General features: G+C 35.6%; 1 protein-coding gene across 18 annotated transcripts in view; it reads right to left on the bottom strand.

Moving 5' to 3' along the window:
- The window catches only part of Synrg (synergin gamma), a 69424-nt gene that overhangs the window by 46920 nt on the left and 1253 nt on the right, over positions 1-21251 (bottom strand). For 6 of the 18 annotated variants that reach the window (XM_048787892.1, XM_048787894.1, XM_048787885.1 and 3 more), the window contains exons 2-8: positions 15460-15500; positions 10588-10709; positions 7431-7561; positions 6488-6593; positions 5476-5587; positions 1982-2284; positions 849-1082 (exon numbers count right to left, since the gene is read on the bottom strand). In XM_048787892.1, the coding sequence (XP_048643849.1) occupies positions 849-1082; positions 1982-2284; positions 5476-5587; positions 6488-6593; positions 7431-7561; positions 10588-10709; positions 15460-15496 (1045 nt within the window). In that variant the 5' untranslated portion in view covers positions 15497-15500. The remainder of the gene's footprint in view (positions 1-848; positions 1083-1981; positions 2285-5475; positions 5588-6487; positions 6594-7430; positions 7562-10587; positions 10710-15459; positions 15501-21251) is intronic. The other 12 variants (XM_015495344.2, XM_015495342.2, XM_015495339.2 and 9 more) reach the window with 6 other exon arrangements.

The following is a 21251-nucleotide window of genomic DNA, read 5'->3' as shown; positions in this document are numbered from 1 at the left end:
TTTTTTTTTTTTTTTTTTTTTTAATGATTACTGATGATTGAACCTAGGGGCTCCCTGCCAAGGATCCCTTCTTGTTTACTGAAACAGGGTCTTGTTAAGTTGTTCAAGCGCATCTTGAATTTGCAATCCTTCTGTTTCAGCCTCCTAAGTAGCTGGGATTATAGGTGAATGCCACTGTGCCCAACCTGATTTTTTAAAACCTGAATACAACATTGCTGCATTAGATATATAGGATTTAGAGATATTCATACTATTCAATAAAGTATCCTCTAAAAGTCTGCTTTCAGGGCTGCCACATTCTAATTTATCTCTGAAGATTAGATGAAAGAAATTTTAATTTCTGTGTGTGTGTGTATGTGCACGTACTGGGGATGGACTGAACTCAAGGCATTGTGCATGCTAGTCAAGTGCTCTACTACTGAGTTATATCCCCAGCCTCCAAATTTAGATCTTTTAGGCAGCAATGCATATAATTTCAAGTAACACAAAACTATATTTTCATTGGTGACTTTTCCAGTTCCAACTCTTTGATCTTTGTGGAAGAACAGAAATTGTAAAGGGAAAAAAGGAGAATTTCTGTCAGACAAAAGGAAAGGAAATTTTAACAGGAATGATTCAGATTAAGAAAACTGGTTATCAAAATCATTTTTTGAAAAGGAATAATACAATGTGTTGAAAGAATTCAGAGCAAAAACTTAGGGGTTAATTGAAGAAAGGATTGCATTAAATATATTTTAAGCAAACTTTTAATTGGCAAAATCAAGCAGCATTCATTTTAAGATTAATGCTTAAGGTGTTAGCAGCTGAGCGACATTTGGTTAAACAATTTTCTTGCTTTGTGAGCTCACCACTTTCGTCAATTGACAGGTTTTGGTCTGAAGTCTTTTCTGCCTCTGTAGTGGTGGTACCACTTATATATCCATCTACAGCACCCCCGTTATTGGCTGTTAAACTGGAATGGTTCTTACTGGGACCTGGGCCTACAGCTTTGTGCCCAACTTCAGAAGTATTTAATTTAATTTGTTCCTGCTCAGGTGTACTTATATCACAAGATATTAGGAGCTTCTCCTCCAAGGAAGGGCCTAAACAAACAGCATGAAGGATTATTTGTACAGACCTGCATATTTCTCATCTTTTCAATCATCCCTTTCCACCCCAATATTCTAAAGGGAAAACCCTGCCACATACAAAGTAAACTTAGACATAATTCAATAGCCACCCATTTGTATAGGACTTGAGAGACTAGAGATTTTAGAAAACTTAAACATAGTTATCTAATCTGATTCTCAAGAATTCTGAGATAGTAGGTAAACAGTGTAGCAGAAGCCACTACTTAGAAATCTGGCAACCTACAAGACATAGACACTTTCACTAACTACTGGGAAGGTCTCAAGCTGGGAGCATCATCTCCAGGTCTGTTTTCCTATCTGTCAAATGAGAAAGTCTGGACTAAGTACAAGCTTGCCAAGATTCCTCCCAATACTATACCATTTCAAAACAGAGTGCGTAGCTACCCCCTTTATTTCATAGGTGATAAAAACTGAGGTACAAACTGCTTAAAGACTTGTCTAAGGACAAACTGATAGTAAATGAACAAACATCCCAAGCCTCTGCCTCCAGTGCTGTCACTGAACCAGAAAGAGCACTTTCTAAAGGAGTGTTCCCAAGCTCATGATCTTAAGACAATGATATTGATGATTTTCCCAAACAAAAGAGTAATGCTAAGAAATGAACTTGTTTTTAAAGTTTTAAGGTGGTTTAAACTTTTTCTACTTTAGTAGCAAAATGTTTTAAATTACTTTTCTGGCATGTGAAGACACTAGAACTAAAAATCAAGACTCTTATTTTAGTGAATTTCAACAGTACTCATAGATTTGTGTACATGTCTCTTTGCCAACACCACTGTATCATTATACGGTAACAGAAACAAATTATCCTAGAATAGCTTAAGAATATTTTCATTAATACTGCTAGGAGTTACCTGCTTTCTGCACATTGTGTGAGGCTGAAGCAGTAGAGAAAAAAGGAATTTGCCCAGGCACACCATGTAAGGCAAAAGACACTGGAATCTGACCTGGAGGGAGAGGCTGTGCCCCGGCCTTCTGAGTAAGCAACTGGGCAAGTGGGGTGGTGGGATGTAAAGACTGAAAGGGCTGGGCTGCGGAAGAAGGCCCACATGTGGGAACTTCAACCGGCCCCTGCATAAAGTCACTGAATTCTTCTTCATCAAGAAAGGCAGGTGATGGGGAGACAGTTTTAGTAGAATGAGATGAGGTGGGACAATCTGCAAAATGGAAAATGGCAATGAAATGCACAGATATGAAAATCTACAGAAAAAGAAATTAAGGTGTAGTACAATTCCAAAAGAATACAATGAAATATGAATAGTGGAGGTGAATAAAAAATAACAAGTAGTAACAGTCAAGTGGAACTATACAACACATGCAAAACACTTTGATGTCTATGCACAATTTGTCTTTTTAAAAGGAAGTTTTATAGCTAACTTGCATTTTGTTCAAAAATGGAAAAAAATTAAAACTCAAAATCTCCTTCTTTCATTAGGTGAATACTAATTGCTTTTGCTTAACCAAGACCACTAATAAATTTACATCAAAGTGGTAAATACTTTTGAAATCCAAATGATCTATTTATCTGGATAATATTCCTTCAAACCAATGTATATCATATATCAGAAAAAACCTACCTATACCCTGCCAAAAACATTCTGATGTTTACATTTTGTTATTTAGAAAGAAATTCAGTAATAATCACACAATACAAACTTGTAATTTTTATATCATGCCTGATCTATACTTTGCAAAGATCACATTTCAGTAAAATGATCATATGAGAAATTAATATTACAGAAGCCAAGAACACTAAACACATTATTAAGGTGATATTTCCTTAAATATCACCTTAAAAAGCATTAAAACTTAGATACCACAAAGTGTTGAATGAAACAACAGTCAACTTAGAAAGTAAACTTTGATTGAGGACTATATTTAAAAGATCTTTGAAACTAAAGGACAAAAACATTACTGTGGCTTTTTATCACTAAATGTGACATTTCAATTTAGGGAATAAATCAGCTCTACAGGGGCTACATTTAACCTAACGCTCATAAATAATACTATTTTAATGTTGCTTCACCTTTTTTTTTTTTTTTCTGGTACCAGGGATTGAATCCAAGAGCACTTAATAAATGAGCCACATCTTCAGCCCTTTTTTAAAACTTTTATTTAAAGACAGGGTCTCGCTAAGTTGCCTAGGGCTTTGCTAATTTGCTGAGCCTGGCTTTGAATTTATAATCCTCCTGCCTCAGCCTACTGAGCCACTGGGATTATAGGCATGCGCCAGAGTGCCCAGCAGTTGCTTCATATTTTTAAACATTTTTAGGAAATATTTTAATTTTTACTAAATATTAAAGCAATTACTTATATATAATTTTTTTTTTTAATGGCTCTCATCTGAAATATGGGGACATTAAATGATTACGCCCTCTCTTTAGGGTCAATTTGGAAGCACTGAAGGTTCTATTAAAGATGCAAAATGAATTTGCAAAATTACTGCCATACATAACTAATTTTGTCTAAAAAAGAAAAAAAGCCACACATTGAATCCCAGTCCTCCCAACAATGGTTATCAAGAATATGGATTTAGATTCTCAATTTAGGTTCTCAGCTACTTTGAATATTTTTTAAATGTACCCTAGCTATTTACTAGCAATATGCATCGAAGGCTAAACCAGTATTTCTTTGCATTTGGTTGCAATTATGTTAATTACTGTAGATATTTTGGCTCATAAAATCGGGCAGCTATGTATATTATTAATAAGAATTATTAAAAGTTTCATAATATAGTTAGTATATTCAATATTTTAAGTTAAAAAGTCTATGGGGAAAAAATTAAAAGAGGCTTTGGTGTTAAACTCTTGGAACTCTTCTTATATACTTTAGTCCTAGTTTTAAAACCCTAACTTGAGAAGTTTTGGAATCTCCCTGGGCTTGCTTCTGAATACACTTTTTCCAGAGAATTAGAAATTGTAAATGGCAAATATGTTGACAGAATCAAGAGATTTGAACAGCAAAATACCAATTTATTACTTAACAATGAGCCTTCCTCTTTGTCAATACTTTTTGTTAAAACTATAGCTGGATGCTGAAAATGGCATTTTATATGGACAGCACATTGTTAACCGAACAACTATCATTCCTCTCTGCCTGCCCTTCTTTTATCTAAGATCAGTGCCATGTCCAGTTTTTAGTATTAATTTCTGAAGTCTTTTTTGTTTCAGTGCTAGGCCAAGGTCTATTTCTAAATTACTTCTTACTGATAATATTTGGCTTTTTAAGTTATGGTTGCCTTTGTGAATCTCAATCTGACTGCTAATATCTATCCTCTTTTGAATCTTGGTGTATAAGTTTATATAGGGATATATTTTTGCAATGGAATTTAGGCACATACTCTACCCCATGAAATTAGAAGAACAGAGTAAAAGCTGTCCCAGAAAACCAAGAATTGAAAGCAATGCTGATATCAGATTATTCTCTCCTGATATCCCATATAAGAGGTACCATAATATAAGGGGTTAAGATAAAATTTAATAATCCTTAACACTTTAAAATAATACTTCCTTGGTTGGCTGAATGGTTTTATGAAAACTATTAATGATATGTTATTTTTGAAAATTAGCAGATGTCAAAGTATTGTATTTTTTAACACAATATTGTAAAAGGCTGTGATGACAGTTATGCACAGAAAAGACTCATTTCAACTGCTAAATGTTCAAAGCAATAACAAAAAACCAAAAGCATCTTTTTAACCTGCTCTAAATAGGTTCTTTTTTGCTTATCTAATGATAAAAACTACAGAGAAATTTACTAAAGAAATCTTTCATAAGGAGTATCATTAAATTCATGACTTTTAAAAAAATGGAGCATTTGAAGAATTTGCAATCTGCAACACTGAACATAAAATCTGAACTAGCTCATAAAAAGTAAAATTATATAGTAAAACAATGAGGATGAAAGTGTAAACTTTATTACTTTTGCTTTGAGTGAATAGATTTTGCTAGTGTTAACATATTCATTTATATACAAAAGATCTGATTTACAATAAAATTGTCATATTGACATTTATTAGAAGACAAAGAGGTTTTTATTCCTCCCAAGACAGTTGTTATCTAGACTGGATCCCTTAAGCCACTGTAAAGTTTTCTTCCTTTCTTTTTTCTTTTCTTTCTTTTTGGCAGTGCTAGGGATCAAATTCAGGGCCTCGCAAATGGTAGATTAACTCTCTGCTACTGAGCTACATTTCCAGCCCAAGGCAGCGTGGACATTAAAACATCCACATCTGTACTTAGTTTGAAGGCAAAGTCTAGCATTCGCTTCACACATACATAATAGTTAATTAAACACAGAGGGACTCAAAGTTTTTTCCAAGAAAGAAAATGTTAATGCTTCTTAAAACTACCTGGTTTCTTGGGGTGCGATACTGGAGTAGGATGCATCTTAGCATCTCTGGAAAACCCATCTAAGTTTCCTTTTATGGCTTCCAAAGCATCATCTCTACTCTTCTCTCCTGTCTAAGAGACAACAAATGTACGTTATTTCTTCACTTATCTCTCTTTGCCTAAATCCTCCAAGATTAAAGGAAAAAACACAGATATTAGTCTATTTTCAATATTCTTTTTAAAAAATATTTATTTTTTAGTTGTAGTCGGACACAATACCTTTATTTCACTTATTTATTTTTATGTGGTGCTGAGGATCAAACCAAGGGTCTTGCGTGTGCGAGGCAAGCGCTCTACCACTGAGCCACAACCCCAGCCCCTATTTTCAATATTCTTAATACCTATTTCTGATAACAAATTCTCCAAGTCAGAAAGACACTGATATGTTCATAAAACAAAGGCATAAAATGACATTCCACAGAATATAAAAATATTAAAGGCCCATTCATAAATGCTTTAGGATAGTGCTCTTAGATATTAAGTGTTCTGTGAGGTCCTAACAGAAACCCATTTCATATCACTAAGATATATGATCGGTCCCATTGGTATCCCTGCCTAGAAGAAAATCGGTCCCATTGGTATCCCTGCCTAGAAGAAACAGACAAAGGCTTAAAAAATATATATTCTTTCCTTTTAATTATCACAAAGAAAAATGTAACCTGCACAAATTCTTTAACATTTACCAATATTTATTTAACATTACTAAGATTAATACTTCCTAAGCTAAAAAGATTAGAAACATTACCAAGGTAGTAAGAGAGAATTGAGAAGAAATTCTATTCTTATCAACAAGAGCATATTTACAGAAAAAGAGAAATCCTTTACTTTAGGATTTAGGTAAATTGAAGTGGAAGGAATCAATCAGAGCTTCAGCTTGAGTTGGTGCCTCAGTGACAAAATCCACCAAACAGGTGAGAAGAGATACATTCGAGATGTGTATGTCTGGGGAGGGAGAAATGGTAAATATATTACCTTAGGTTTCACACTACTCAAAAGTCTGAGCTTTTGCTTTTGCTCTTCAAACTGGCGCCTTTTTCTTTCTTCTTCTAGGAGTTTTTGCTGCTGTTCAAATCGTTTTCTGAAGGAAAAACAATCTAATAAATATCCATCTTTGGGATTATTAACTATGTTACAGTCAGATTTTTATTTTTATACCAGGGATTGAACCCAGGGGCGCTTAAACGCTGAGCCACATCCCCAAACCTTTTTATTTTTAGAGACAGGGTCTCAGCTAAATCGCTGAGGGCCTTGCTAAATTGCTGAGGCTGGTTTTGATCTTGCAATCCTCCTGCCTCAGCCTCCCAAGCCACTGGGATTACAGGCATGTGCCACTGTGCCCAGCTTATAATCAGATTTTTACTAACAATTGTAGCAACATCATATATCTAGAAATATAATTTTCACTCCTAATTATATCTAATTTTTCTATGACAATGTTTGCTCACTATATTTGTTCTAAAACATTTGAAATGAATCTAAAAATGGCTTAAATTATGTCTATATGTATTTGATTTAATTTGCACCTTTGCATATAAAAGTAATCTCTCGAACTAGAGGTAGATAAACATAAAACCATGTGCTCTGCATATGAAAAAGAAACTTCCTTCAGAAGGCAGCACTAGAGTAGAAAGAGAATCAAGGGCCTGCATCTGGGCTCGGGCTTTGCTAGTAATTATAAACTGGACTAATGCATCATTTCATTTCTTTGGACTTCACTTCCCATACATATAAATCAAAAGGCTTGAACTAGAAGAGCTCTAAAGTCCCTTTTGACTCCAAATGTCTAATAAAAGTATTTTGAGATGTTTCAAAAGTAACTTTACTGCTTCAACTATGCTCTACAGAACATCTGACAATTTATAAAAAAGCTACTATTATGTATCTTTGTTATCCTTGAATCCTGGAGGTCTCTTACTGCTGCTCTTCAGCAAACTGCTTCTGCATGTCTGGAGTGTACTGTGGACCTGGAGGACGCATGCCCAGGAATGGTGCTTGTCCTAGGTAAGGCATTCCCGCTGCTGGCATCGGTCCCATTGGTATCCCTGCCTAGAAGAAACAGACAAAAGCTTAAAAAATATATATTCCTTCCTTTTAATTATCACAAAGAAAAATGTAACCTGCACAAATTCTTTAACATTTACTAACAATTATTTAACATTACTAAACTATAAAATATACTCCAAGATTCAAAGCAGTAGGCTAAAAATGGAAAGCATCTCTATTCCCTTCAGTGTCTCAGAGGTGACCACTGCTAATTGTGTGTGTAAAATCCTTCAGGGAGGATATGAAAGCCCCTACACAGTTGTATTCCTGAGAGTTTATTAATCCACACATTTTGAGATGAGGTATCTCATCATACTTATCTCCGTATTTCCAGTATTAGATAAGAGCCTGAAATACGGTAGTAATTCTACAAATAAAATTAAACCTGATTTCCCAATATTTATGATAATATTTTGATGTTCATTATCACAGGCCTGATATCCAAACTTTTATAGAAAAATGTATTTAATCAATAGATGATGATGTATCAATGCAACAGTAAAACGTTTACTAAAGTGTCAGAAGTAAGAGTACAATAACATAACAAGTAATCACAAAATCTAATATTAAAAATTATGGTGACGATGATAATAATGGCTAATTTTCACTGAGTGAAAACTCTTTCTACTTCTTAATCTTCTCCCTTTTTGCCCTAACTGAAACATGGCTTTCTCTGAAGCCCTCTCATTTGGAGATTGCTGCTTCTGCACTTCTGTAAGTGGGAAATATTCCTTCTTGACTCTTCTAAACCTTTCCTCCTCTTTAAAAAGTTGAATACAAGGGCTGGGGTTGTGGCTCAGTGGTAGAGTGCTTGCCTAACGTGAGGAACTGAGTTCGATTCTCAGCACTGCATGTAAATGTATAAAAAAATAAAGACCCACCAACAATTAAAAAAACTTATTAAAAAAGTTTTTATAGTAAGTGATGAAGTCAGATGGCAGGGAATTAAAATGTATTCAACTTTTATCTTCCATTCTACCCATAAACTGCTGGAGGTGATGTCAACATTCATATAGATGACTCATCTAACACTGTGGCCTTTCAGGTCTCTGATCTCCTCACCTCAGTCATGTCCAACATACCATTCTATTTTCCCATTTCATGATCATATCCTTGATTAATCAGCATCAATAACATCATCTTCAAATTCTTGATTTTAAGCAGCCCAATATTTGACCATCTCCTATCCTTTCAGTTCACCTACAACCACCAATTCTCTTCTCATTAACACTCACCATCTGTTAATTTTCCCACATTTCCCACTATCCTTCATCTTCATCATCATGGCCTCACTTTTCTTCTTGCTCAGCTTAGAATCCAAGGTTTGATACTAAATGGCTTTTAAAACAGCCTAAACTCCCTTAATTGTCAATTTCTTAGTATGGTTTCCTAGTTTCTCTATGATGTGTCTGCATCTGAGGACTTGGGGGTGGTACCAGAGATTGAACCCAGGGGCACTTAACTACTGAATCACATCCCCAGGTGATGTGAGACAGGTCTCACTAAATTGCTTAGGGTCTCACTAAGTTGCTGAGGTTGGCTTTGAACTCGAGATCCCCTGCCTCAGCCTCCCTACTTGCTGGATTACAGGCGTGCACCACTCCACCCAGAATGCTTGAGAGGATTTCATTTTGCCTGCATTCTAGACAGCTTCTCCTGACCTATTGTCAGTTCACTAATTCTTTCTTTAGCCATTTCTAAATTTGCTATTAAACTATTCATAGAACTCTTCTTTTGGTTAATGTATTTTTCAATTCCAAAATTTTTAAATATGTTATCAGTTTTTATAATTTGAGTCTCCTGCCAACATTTTTCACTTCAGATTTTATTTCTTAGATCACAGAAAATGCAGTTCCACAGTCTATTCTGCTACTTCCAATAATTCACATTTTCATCATTTTTAGAGTACTTGCTAAGCATGCTTAAGGACCTGTCAGGCCCCTGCACTGGGGATGGGGGGTAAAGATGGTGTGTGCGTGTACTCCCAGTGACATAGGAGGCCTCAGCCCAGGAGTTCAAGGCCAGTATGGGCAACATAGCAAGACCTCAGACCCTGTCTTAAAAAAAAAAAGTAACCTTGGGGCTGGGGTTGTGGCTCAGAGGTAGAGCGCTTGCCTATCATGCGTGAGGCACTGGGTTTGATCCTCAGCACCACATAAAAATAAAATAAAGATATTGTGTCCACTTACAACTAAAACATAAACATTAAAAAAAAAGTAACCTTTGTTTTTACAGTACTGGGGATTGAACCCAGGGCCTGCATATGCTGGGCAAGAGTTCTATCACTGAGCTTCATTCCCAGCCCTGTTTATTTATTTAAGAGAGGGTCTTCCAGGCTGTCCTTGAACTTGCTAGTCTCTTGCCTCAGTTTTCTGAGTAGCTGGAATTATAGGTGTGTGCCACCAAACCTGGCCAAAAGGTTAACTATTTCTAAATATATTGGTAAGCTCTTAAAAATACAGTTCTTTGATGAGTAGAATAGAAGAAGGGGATGAGGGGAAGGGAGGGGAGGGAAAGGGGAAGTATTGGAAATAAAATTGATCAAATTATATGGTTTTATTGTGTGCATATATGAATATATTATAACAAATCCCACTGTTATGTGTAATTATAACAGCCATGAAGACAAATGAAATTATGTCATTTACAGTAAAATGGATGGAACTTGAGAACATTATGTTGAGCAAAACACACCAAACTCAAAGTCAAGGTTGTATGTTTTCTCTCACATGTTGAGGGTAGACAGGCAAAAGGAAAAGCAAGTGTGTATGTGTGGAATCTCACAAAAATCAAAGAGATTGGCAGAGTAAAAGAAAGGGGAGGCAGGAGGAGAGGGAAAGGGGAAATAGTGAGAAATGATATAGGCCAAATTATATTGTTATATTATGTGCATGTACAAATATATGACAACAAATCCCACTGTTACGTATACTTATAATGCACCAATAAAACAAAAAAACAGCTCTTGGTGTGCTTGCATCTAACAAAAAACAATAACTTTATAAATAATCAACCAAAGAGGCAAGTACCTGCATAGCAATGGGTCCTTGGGACATTTGGGAGCTGTAATTCATTCCCATCATGCCTTGCATATTAGGCTGCATGACAGAGACCATAGGGAATCCTTGTTGCTGCATTGGCATCAGGCCTGCTGGAAAACACCAAGGCAAAACTAAAGTCAAGATGTTTTAAAGTTTATTTTCTTAAATACTTGTTAATTAGAAAACTACACCGTACAGTGGGAAAAGCACAGGTTCCTAATTAGACAGACATGAATATGAATTCCAATTCCATCATTTACCTAGTTGTGTGTATAACCTATAAAACCTGATCAGTATAATGAAGATAACAATATCTGTTCCACAGAATTTGTATGCATATTAAAAAATGGACAGTATGGGCTCATTGTAGTATTTCTACCTCCTGGTATTCATATGCTTGCATCATTCCCTCCCACAATGAACTAGTCCAACCAATTGGATATTGTGGAAATAGCAGTATGTAACTCCCAAGGCTAGTTGTCAAAAGACACTGTAGCTTCCTCCTATAAGCAAGCTACTACTGTGTCATGGGAATGCTCAAGCTGTCCTACAGAGAATCCATGTGGTGTTGAACTGAGGCCTCCTGCCAAAAGGAAGTGAGCGTTTGCCACCTATGTGAATGAGCATCCTGGAAACAGATCGTCCAGCTCCATGAAACCTTCAGACTACTACAGTTCTGGCTGCCATCTTTACCACAGTCTCATGAGAGGCCTCAAGCCAGAATCCCTAATAAAGTTACTCAGATTCCTAACCTACAGGCACATAGTTTTGAGGTAATTTGTTGTGCAGCAGCAGATAGCTAATACAGTAACAGTTAAGAGCATAAGGTCTGGAAGCCAACTAGAAGTGTCACTTACTAGCTTTGGGACCTTGGGCAATTTGCTTAAATTCTTTCTATGTCTTGTTTTCTCATATGCAAAACTGTATAATACTTAAAAAGAAATTTTGTTGTTCATCCTTTTCTTAGGTGATATTATTATAACGTTTATCACAAAACAGCCTTTGATGTGCAAACTCTAAAGGCAGAGACAGGAAAACTACTGTGAAAGTATGATTTAGACTATTATCTCCCAAACTTTTCCAATGAAGCATTTCCAAGATCAGAAGAAAATAAAAATATATCCCTTTGGGGATTTAAATAAATACTAAATGCCTAATGTTAAGGCACAGTTAACATATGCTTGGTGTATAACATTGAATAAAACAAAATCCCTATATAGCTTGAGTATACATTTCACTCTAAGTTTGCATTTACCACAATACAGTCGTGTTGGTTCTACTAGGTGGTTTTTTCTTTCATTTTTAAAAAATATATACTTTTTAGTTTTTTTTTTGGGTGGACACAATATCTTTATTTTATTTTTTATGTGGTGCTGAGGATCGAACCCAGTGCCTCACGCATGCCAGGCGAGTGTGCTACCACTTGAGCCACATCCCCCAACCCGGTTTTTTCTTTTAACCAAATTTTCAATTTAAAAAGTAAAGGGGTTGTGGCTCAGTGGTAGAGTGCTTGCCTAGCATGTGTAAGGCACTGGGTTCAATCCCTAGCACCACGTAAAAAAACTAACAAAATAAAGGTATTGTGTCCATATTCTAAAAATATTCTTAAGAAGAGTAAAGGTCTAGTAAAGATTATCAATTTGCTATTATTATTATTATTATTTTTAATGCTTTTGGTATTAGGTATCTAACCCGGTGTGCTTTACCATTGAGCCACATCACCAGTCCTTTTTAATTTTTATTTTTAGACAGGGCCTCACTCAGTTGCTGAGTCTGGCCTCAAACTTACAACCCTCCTGTCTCAGCCTCCTGGGTCAGGGAGATTAAAGGAGTACACCACTGTGTCTGGTTTACTGAAGTTATTTATACATAGCTTAATTTCAGAAGCATGAACATCTACATTTGTAAGTAATAACTATTAGAGACAGAGTAGTCCTTTATTCAGTGGATCATTCATTCAGATATTTAAGGGACTACTCTATGTCAGGCACAATTCTAGAAACACAGCAATGAACAAATCAGATCTACACCTTCATGGAACTTACATTGTAACTGGAGGAGACAGATAATAATAAAAAAAAATCCAAAAAACCTATGTATCAGGCAGGTAGTGGTAAGACTAGAGAAAAAAATAAAGCAGAGGAAGGGGGAAGAGGAGAGTCAGAGAATGGAGTGGCTGCTCCTTCACACAGAATAGTCAGAACAAGTTTCCTCAACAGGGTAACATTTTTTTTAATTTTTATATTTTTTCCCAGAATCACCACATTTTATTTTTTCTGCACAATTAAAGCCCAAATATATGAAATGCATGCTGAAAGGTCACAGTTAATTAGTCACAATTCTTGGACCTAGATATCATCATTTTGTCCTGTCCAGCCTTCTTTAAGGAGTGGGATTTTGATTTATTGTTTATAATTTAAGAAATAAAATTCATAGAATTCTCTTTGGAGAAATTCAATCTGAAGTTATAAAGAGCCCCTTTATAGTAGAATCGCATTGCATCATTTTGGAAAAGTGAGAGCATATGTTTGAAGAATATGTAATATGTAAGAAGCTCACTTAATGGTCTCTTTTCACTACTATCTTGATTTTCTTTCTTTTTTTTTTAATTTTTATTGTTGGTTGTTCAAAACATTACATAGTTCATGACATATCATATTTCACACTTTGATTCAAGTGCGTTATGAACTCCCATTTTTACCCCGTATACAGATTGCAGAATCACATCGGTTACACATCCACTAATTTACATATTGCCATACTAGTGTCTGTTGTATTCTGCTGCCTTTCCTATCCTCTACTATCCCCCCTCCCCTCCCCTCCCCTCCCATCTTCTCTCTCTACCCCATCTACTGTAATTCATTTCTCCCCCTTGTTTTTTTTTTCCCCTTTCCCCTCACTTCCTCTTGTATGTAATTTTGTATAACTATGAGGGTCTCCTTCCATTTCCATGCAATTTCCCTTCTCTCTCCCTTTCCCTCCCACCTCTCAACCCTGTTTAATGTTAATCTTCTTCTCATGCTCTACCTCCCTACTCTGTTCACAGGGTAACATTTGAGCAAAGACCTGAGGAAAGGGAGTAAGCCATGCAGCTATTAAAAGTAATATTTCAAAACAGAGGAACATCAAGTGCAAAGATCTGAGGTGTCATGGATAATTAGAATGAACAGATTAAATACAGTCATAGTAAGATATTTTCCTCCTATCTTTTGACCTGGAAGTTTTACGAATTTTAATTAATTTTATTTTTGAATGGGTAACTCAGGTGTTTGATATCACATTTAAAAGAATAAAAGTGAGAAATAAGTCTTCTCTCCCAGCTTCTGTTGAGGTACACATGATCTTGTAGCCACCCCTGCTGGTTTCTTGTGCTTTTAAAAACCATTTGTGCATAATTTAAAGTATTTGAGTGATCAAAAAGCCCATTGCAACATATTTTATTTAAAAAAAACAAAAACAAAAAAAACTCCCAAACCATTATAAATTTAGAAGAAATAAATATCAGGAAATCTTTGGAATCTCTTCTTGTTCAGTTTCTTTGATCCATATATAGATTTTTACTTGCAAGTTTGTGAAAATACAAAATAATAAACCACACATGATAATGAACACGTAACTCGGTAATACCTACTTAAGGAACAAAAGGTCTCAAACCATTTGATCTAAATCTGGGACACATTTTAATAGAGGTACCTTCAATAATGTATAAATGTGAACACAATGAAAAGAATACAACTGACCCCTGGAAAATTTTACCTGTAACTCAATCTTCACCACTGATTATAAACAGAGACAAAGTCAGAATGAGCTACTGACCACCTGCTACTGAGTTGCTCTTTATCTTTCATCTCTTTTGGTGATCTGGAAGTCTCTGTTTCCCTAGCGAGTCTACCACAACCAGTCAACACTGGAGAGCCAGTTTTCAGAAGCAGCTTGACATGGGAGAGATGGAAACAGGAATATATTGGAGTGGAAGAAGTGAGCAGAAAGAAGAGAAGGGTAGAGACATTTATCTCTCAATGTTGTGTCCCTGTTGCACAGCAGCAGGAGTCAAGATTATATCCCTTCACTACTATTTCCTTGAAGACAGAGCTAGAATTGATATTAGTGGGCCCTGGTTCCAAAACCAGAGGGAGCACATCTAGGAGAGAAATTTCTAGGAATAAAACTGAGACTTGAATACTTTAAACTATATATCTTTTACATACAAGATCTTATACTGAACTAAAGAGGTTCTTTTATTCATTGAACAAACATCTATAGGGAACCTACTACATACTATCAGCACATTGGGTGCTGGAGATACTGATGAACACAAGACAGATGTAGCTCTGACTGTATGGCACTAACAGTCTTCTATTTAGAAAACTAAATAGAAGGAGGAAAATATCTTTAAGAGAATTACAGATCATTTCAATTTTAATTCCTTAATAGTCTTGCCTTGAAGTCTCCTTCATCTATGAGATGAAAAATCAATCTCTTGACATAATGATTAAGTAAGTTTGGTAGAAATGAGGAGTGTTCCTTATTACTTCCCAATTTAAACAATTTTGAAAAATCTTAGAGTAAGTTATCTTAGAGGTTCAATAATATAAGAAAACTTTACTCTATTTGGAAGCAATACAACTTATTTTCTACTTTGCTATTTTATCCCTAGTTTCAAAAATATAATAACAAAAAACAAAAGTTAAAAACTCAAGCTTTTGGGCTGGGGATGTGGCTCAAGTGGTAGCGTGCTCGACTGGCATGCGTGTGGCCCGGGTTCGATCCTCAGCACCACATACAAACGAAGATGTTGTGTCTGCCAATAACTAAACAATAAATATTTAAAAAAAAAAAAAAACTCAAGCTTTCACATACCTTGGGGGGCTCTTATTCCACCTGCAACAGGAAACATGAAGCTGAAAACAGAATACAAATACATCATAATCATCATATATACAAAGATTTCAAACAAACATGAACGTCTTTACATGAATGAAAGAATCACAGGCAGGGCCTGGTGTTTGTTCAGCAACACAATACTGAATTGCTCAACATTAATATACATATAAGAAAACTCCATAGGATGCATGAGCATCAGCACGTTAGTATAGAGCGAAAAAATTTTAAAAAGACAAAGACCTGAAACTAGTCCTGGCTCTGTCACTTGGTGACTTCCCTGGATTCCATCCATAAAATGAGAAGGTTGGATTAGTTTCAACTTGGTGAACATTTATTGAGTGTCTACTACAACAAAGTACTGACATAGCTCGTGATCTTGAAGACGCTGATGCAGGAAAATAATTATATCACTGGATAAATGTGCTAACTGCTATAAGCAAAATATTCATAGGGGTGAGAAGAGAAAGATTAATTTTAATGGGTTACATCTTGGAAAGTTTTATGGAATTAGCTTTTGAGCTAAATCTTAAATAGAAAGAGAGGCACACTACATAGCCTGGGCAAAAGATCTGGGACCAGAAATGCAGGGATATTCAGCAAAATAACTATAATATAAATATAAAATAAATATAAACTATAAAATAAATAAATATAAAATAAATATATATAAAATATAAAATATATATATTTTAAAATATAATATATATATTTCAAAATAAATATAAAATATATGATTATAAAGCAACCAGATTATAAAGGGTCTTTAAAGCGTTTAATGTTGATTTTAATATTATATATTTCCAGTGGGTTCTTTTGTGGTTATGTCTTCATTTTAGTCATTTTTAAGTGTATAATTCAGTAGCATTAAGGGCATTTAAATGTTGTACCACTATCCTTTTCTAGAACTTTTTTTCCTCTCAAATAGAAACACACCCATTGAAAAAATGAATCCTCACTGATTCATCCTTTCGCAGCCCACTCCTGGTAACTAGTATTCTACTTTTTGTCTCTATGAATTTGCCAATTCCAGGCACCACACATAAATGGCATCATATAATATTTGCTCTTTTGTTTATTTTACTTAGGGAAACATTTTCAAGGTTCATCTATATTGTACCACTTTATTAAAATTTCTGTCCTTTTTATGCCTAAATAACACTCCAGGTATGTAGTTAGCACATTTTATTTATCCAATGATTTCTTGATGAATACTCAGGTTCTTTCTACCTTTTGGCTGATGTGAAGAATGCTGCCATGTGTAAGTATCTTTGAATCCCTCTTTCAGTTCTTTTGGCTACATATTAGGAGTGAAATTGCTAAGTCATATAATAATTCTCTATGTATTTTTTTAGAAACCGCCAAACTTTTTCACAGCAGCTGCATCATTTCACATTTCACCAGCAATGCATGGGGTTCCAATTTCTCTACATCCTCCACAATACTTCTTATTTCCTGTTTTTTGTTTTACATGAGAGCCATCCTAATGGGTGTGAAGTAGTATCTACTGGTGGTTTTTATGTGATTTTCCTAATGTCAGAGATTTTTTTAATATTTATTTTTTAGTTTTTGGCGGATACAACATCTTTGTTTGTATGTGGTGCTGAGGATGGAACCCAGCACCCCGTGCATGCCAGGCGAGCCCGCTACCGCTTGAGCCACATCCCCAAGCCCATGTCAGAGATTTTTAAGAAGATTGATCAGAAATGTGCTTTAGGCTACTCTGTTAACAGAATATGGCAGAGAAGAAGTAAAAAGAATTAGCTAAGAATCCCATTCCCCCCACCCTGCCCCCCCCACACACACACACAGGGTCTCAACTGTGTTGCCCAGGCTGGACTTGAAGTCCTGGCTCAAGTGATCCTCCCATTTTAGCCTCCTAAGTAGCTGGGATCACAAGAGCACACCACTGTGCCCAATTTCCATTATAATGAGATGGAAAGGTTCATAATTAAAGTAGCAGGGATAGGAAAGAAGTAGAGAGTAAAAGATATTTAAAAGGAAGAATCAACAGGATCTGGCAGCTACCAGGACAGAGAACAGCATTGGAAAAGGAGAGGGAGCAGATGCTGCTGAGACACCGAGTGAGTCTAGGAAACTGCAAGGATGAGGATGCTGTTTGCTGGAAACAGGAACCTGTCATGGGTAGATTTGGGGAGAAAGGTGGGAGGAATGCCTTCACAAGGAGCAATCTAGCTAGCAATCAGAAAAGTAACTCAGGCTCAGGAGAATGATCCAGATAAGTCTAAGGAGGATCTTTCAAATGAAGATTAAAAACAACAGCAAAACCTGACTGCAATTGAAATGTTCCTACCTAGTGAGAAGATGACAATTAATGACAATCTTGGGAGAATTCTCACAGTGAAAACTGAGAAGGGAATGGTCACTGAGAATCAAAGGAGCTGCTTATAACTGAGGAAGAACCGTATTTCAGAAGAAAGTAGCTACCAATGTTTAGTATTATAAAAAAGGTGGTCAGAATGAGGATTAAGAAAAAAAAAGAAAAAGAAAAAGAAAAAAAATCACTGCTTTGAAAATGATCATCTTTGGGCAGTTTTAATAAAGGAAAAGGAAGACATTGCTGAGAAGACAAAAAGATATACTTAGCGATTGTAAAACAAGGTTTCCGAAGGAATGGAATTAACATAGCAAGGCAGCAAAAGAGGTCTGCTTTGAAAAGGAAGGGGCACTTCATTCTTTGAGATTAGAGGAAAAAACAAAGAAGAGAAACTCTTGAGTGGGAAAAGTTCTTAATTTTGGAGTCAACTCTGAAGAAGCAATTTCTAGATAGTCTTTAGAGAATCTAGTGAAATCCAGGATTGGGACATGTCAAATTTATTAACCCTTGCACTTTGCTATTATAAAGCCCTCTTCCCCAAGAAAAAGGTTATAAACTAAACTCCAAAGTGTTAAGACTGTGGAAAGATGCGTACTATGACTGCTAGCTGGGCATCCATCTAGTTGTTACTTACAGCCTTGTAGATCATTGGGATCATAAGCAAATTCTGCTGCTTACAAGCAGGCCTGAGCTGAGGGAGGCCTGAAGAATGAATAGCTTTTTTGAACTATAATAGCTAAATAATGTGCTAAATGGATAAAAGGTTTAAACTGAAGGTGAAATATAGTGGTACTCTGTTTTTAGAGAAATCACTCATATACTAAGATTGATAAAATTTGGGCACAATGAGTGCATTTAAGTAATCAAACTGTCAAAAATTTTTCAAAATTATCTTTAAAGATAAAATTACCAGTGTGGCTTAGTGGCTCAGTAAATACTGGACACACTTGAGTTATTCTCCTTTTTCTTCTGGCTCTGCCATAAGGTAATTGTGAAGCTCTGTGCAATCCCTTCACCACTATCTGCCTTCCCCTCTGTCAGAAGAGGACACAGAACTGAAAGTCTGCCAAAGTTCCAACTATGACAAGCACACAGATAATAATGTTACCTACCGATGCATAAAGGTTATTTCAAAAAATAAAACAGAGATAAAAACAAATTTAAGAACGCTACTGATAGTGTCTTATTTTAGTAAAAACTTAGCAAACTGAACTGCCTCAAGATCCATGTGCCATTCACATGATTTTCTGAATCTTTATCTAATATAGACTATATACTCTAATGTCAATATGCATAAAGACTGGATAAGCCAGCAGCTAAGTAAGACTATAATTCAGCAAAAGCTTGGCAAAAAACTAGGGAGCAGGATGACCTATAATTTGATTTCCAAGGTAAAAGCACTAATTCATGTATTGCTAATGTCCCAGTGGGAAAGAGACCTGTGAGTTTTGTCTCATTCCTATCTCTTTCATCTTTCCTTTTCTTTCGGATACCTCTGTTGGTAACCTAGATTCCCTCCTATCCTCATTTCTCAGGCCTGGACTCCTTAAGATTTCCTAATGGATTGCCACACCTCCAGACTTTGTGGTTTCTAATTCATCTAACGCAGCACAGGAGAGATGCGTATTCCTAATGGACCATTTAATAATGACTCCTTTAGGAAGATGCACGTCTGGGGTTAAAACTATGTAATGATTGCCTGGGAAAATTGAATTCCCTTAGTTTAGCTTCAAGGCCTTCTCCAGTTTGAGCACAACTTCTCTTTTGCAGTTTTCTTTCACAAAACTCTTCTCTCCACTCAGGACCACAGCCCATCTGGCACTGCAGGAGTGTTGTTCACATTGTTCTGTAAGTGTTAATCTCTTGATCCCTTCCTCTTTCTCCAACTGAGGGGCGCAGCTGAAACAAAACAGCTTTATTTTCAGTACAGGTGGAATCCTCAAATATTTACCAAAAAAATTTTTATGTGCCCAAATGGGCCAGAAATGGTGGAAGATAGAATGTAAGCCCTCAAAGAGTATACAAGACCAGGAAAAAACAGAAGAGCTCACAAATTAGAATATCCCCAAAGGATGTGATCTCTTTGTTTTCCTTTCCTTAGTGCTACAATTATTTTATATACTTTCCTAGGATAGGAACCTTGTCTTGGATATCTTTTAAATTCATCAAAACCAGTACCTTACACACATAGGTATTCAATGACTAGCAGTTGAACAATTACACTAATCCAGATCTTCAACTCTTTTGCTGCCTTACTTCATTAAAAAAAAAAAAAAAAAAACAAAACAAAACAACAACAAAAAAAAAAACACTATACTTCTCCATTCTTGGGTAAATTTTGCCCTTTATACATTATCTACCATTTATTCTAAAGTCATCCTTTCAGGATACCAATCAAAAGCAGATGATTGTTAAAGTTGGAAAATGCCACTGGTTTTTACTTAGGTTTTTGGAATAGAGAGACATTCTAAGAAATATGATCGTTTCTAATTCATAAATATTCCCCATTAAAATCTTAGGGGGACAAGGGGAGGGGTTTAGAGAGGTTGCTTGTTTCTTTTTCATAAAACATAGTTAGGTATGCCCCTTACCATTGCCCTCTAAAAAAACATAATGTTCTTTACTGAGCACATAGCTTCTCAATTCAGAAAGTTTCCAATATATGTAGCAAACTTGCCATAGAGTTTTTGAGAATGCAGACATTACTATGTTTACAGTACAGTATTTTTTTTTTAATAAGTCATTCTAATTTCTATCAAAATTCAGGCCACAGTTAAAAAAAAGATCTGTATCCTTGGATCAATGATATTAAAATACTATAAACCAAAATTAAAAAAACAACAACAAAACAAAATAATCCTCTTAACTTTCTGCACATGAGATCCTTTCCAAATAATTTTTTTAAAAACTGAAATTTGGGCCAGGTACGGTGGTGCACAACTGCAATCCCAGCAACTAGGAAGACTGAGGCAGCAGAATCACAAGTTCAAAGTCAGCCTCGAGACCCTGGCCCAAAATAAAAAATAAAAAGGGCTGGGGATGTGGATCAGTGGTTAAGTACACCTGGATTTAATATCTAGTACCACTTCCCCCCCCTGGCAAAAAAATAAAAATAAATATTTAGGCCTAGAACATGAAATTCTTTTGATATTTTCCAGAACTTGGTGCTATTAATCATATACTGCCTTTTTGCTGCCTTAATTGATTAAAAAAAAAAAATTATACTTCTCAAGTCTTGGGCAAATTTTGCCCTTTATAAATTATCTACCATTTATTCTAAAGTCATCCTTTCAGGATACCAATCAAAAGGAGACTAATGTTAGAGCTGGTCAAATTAATGTCACAAACATTTTAGAAACTGTCATCATACATAAAAATAAATAGATTAAATTTTTCTTTAGAACTTGATTTATACCAAGTATTCACAAAAAGC

Source organism: Marmota marmota, unplaced genomic scaffold (genome assembly GCF_001458135.2).
Source record: "Marmota marmota marmota unplaced genomic scaffold, marMar, whole genome shotgun sequence".
Lineage (NCBI taxonomy): Eukaryota > Metazoa > Chordata > Mammalia > Rodentia > Sciuridae > Marmota > Marmota marmota.
This window is presented reverse-complemented; position numbering and strand designations above follow the sequence as displayed.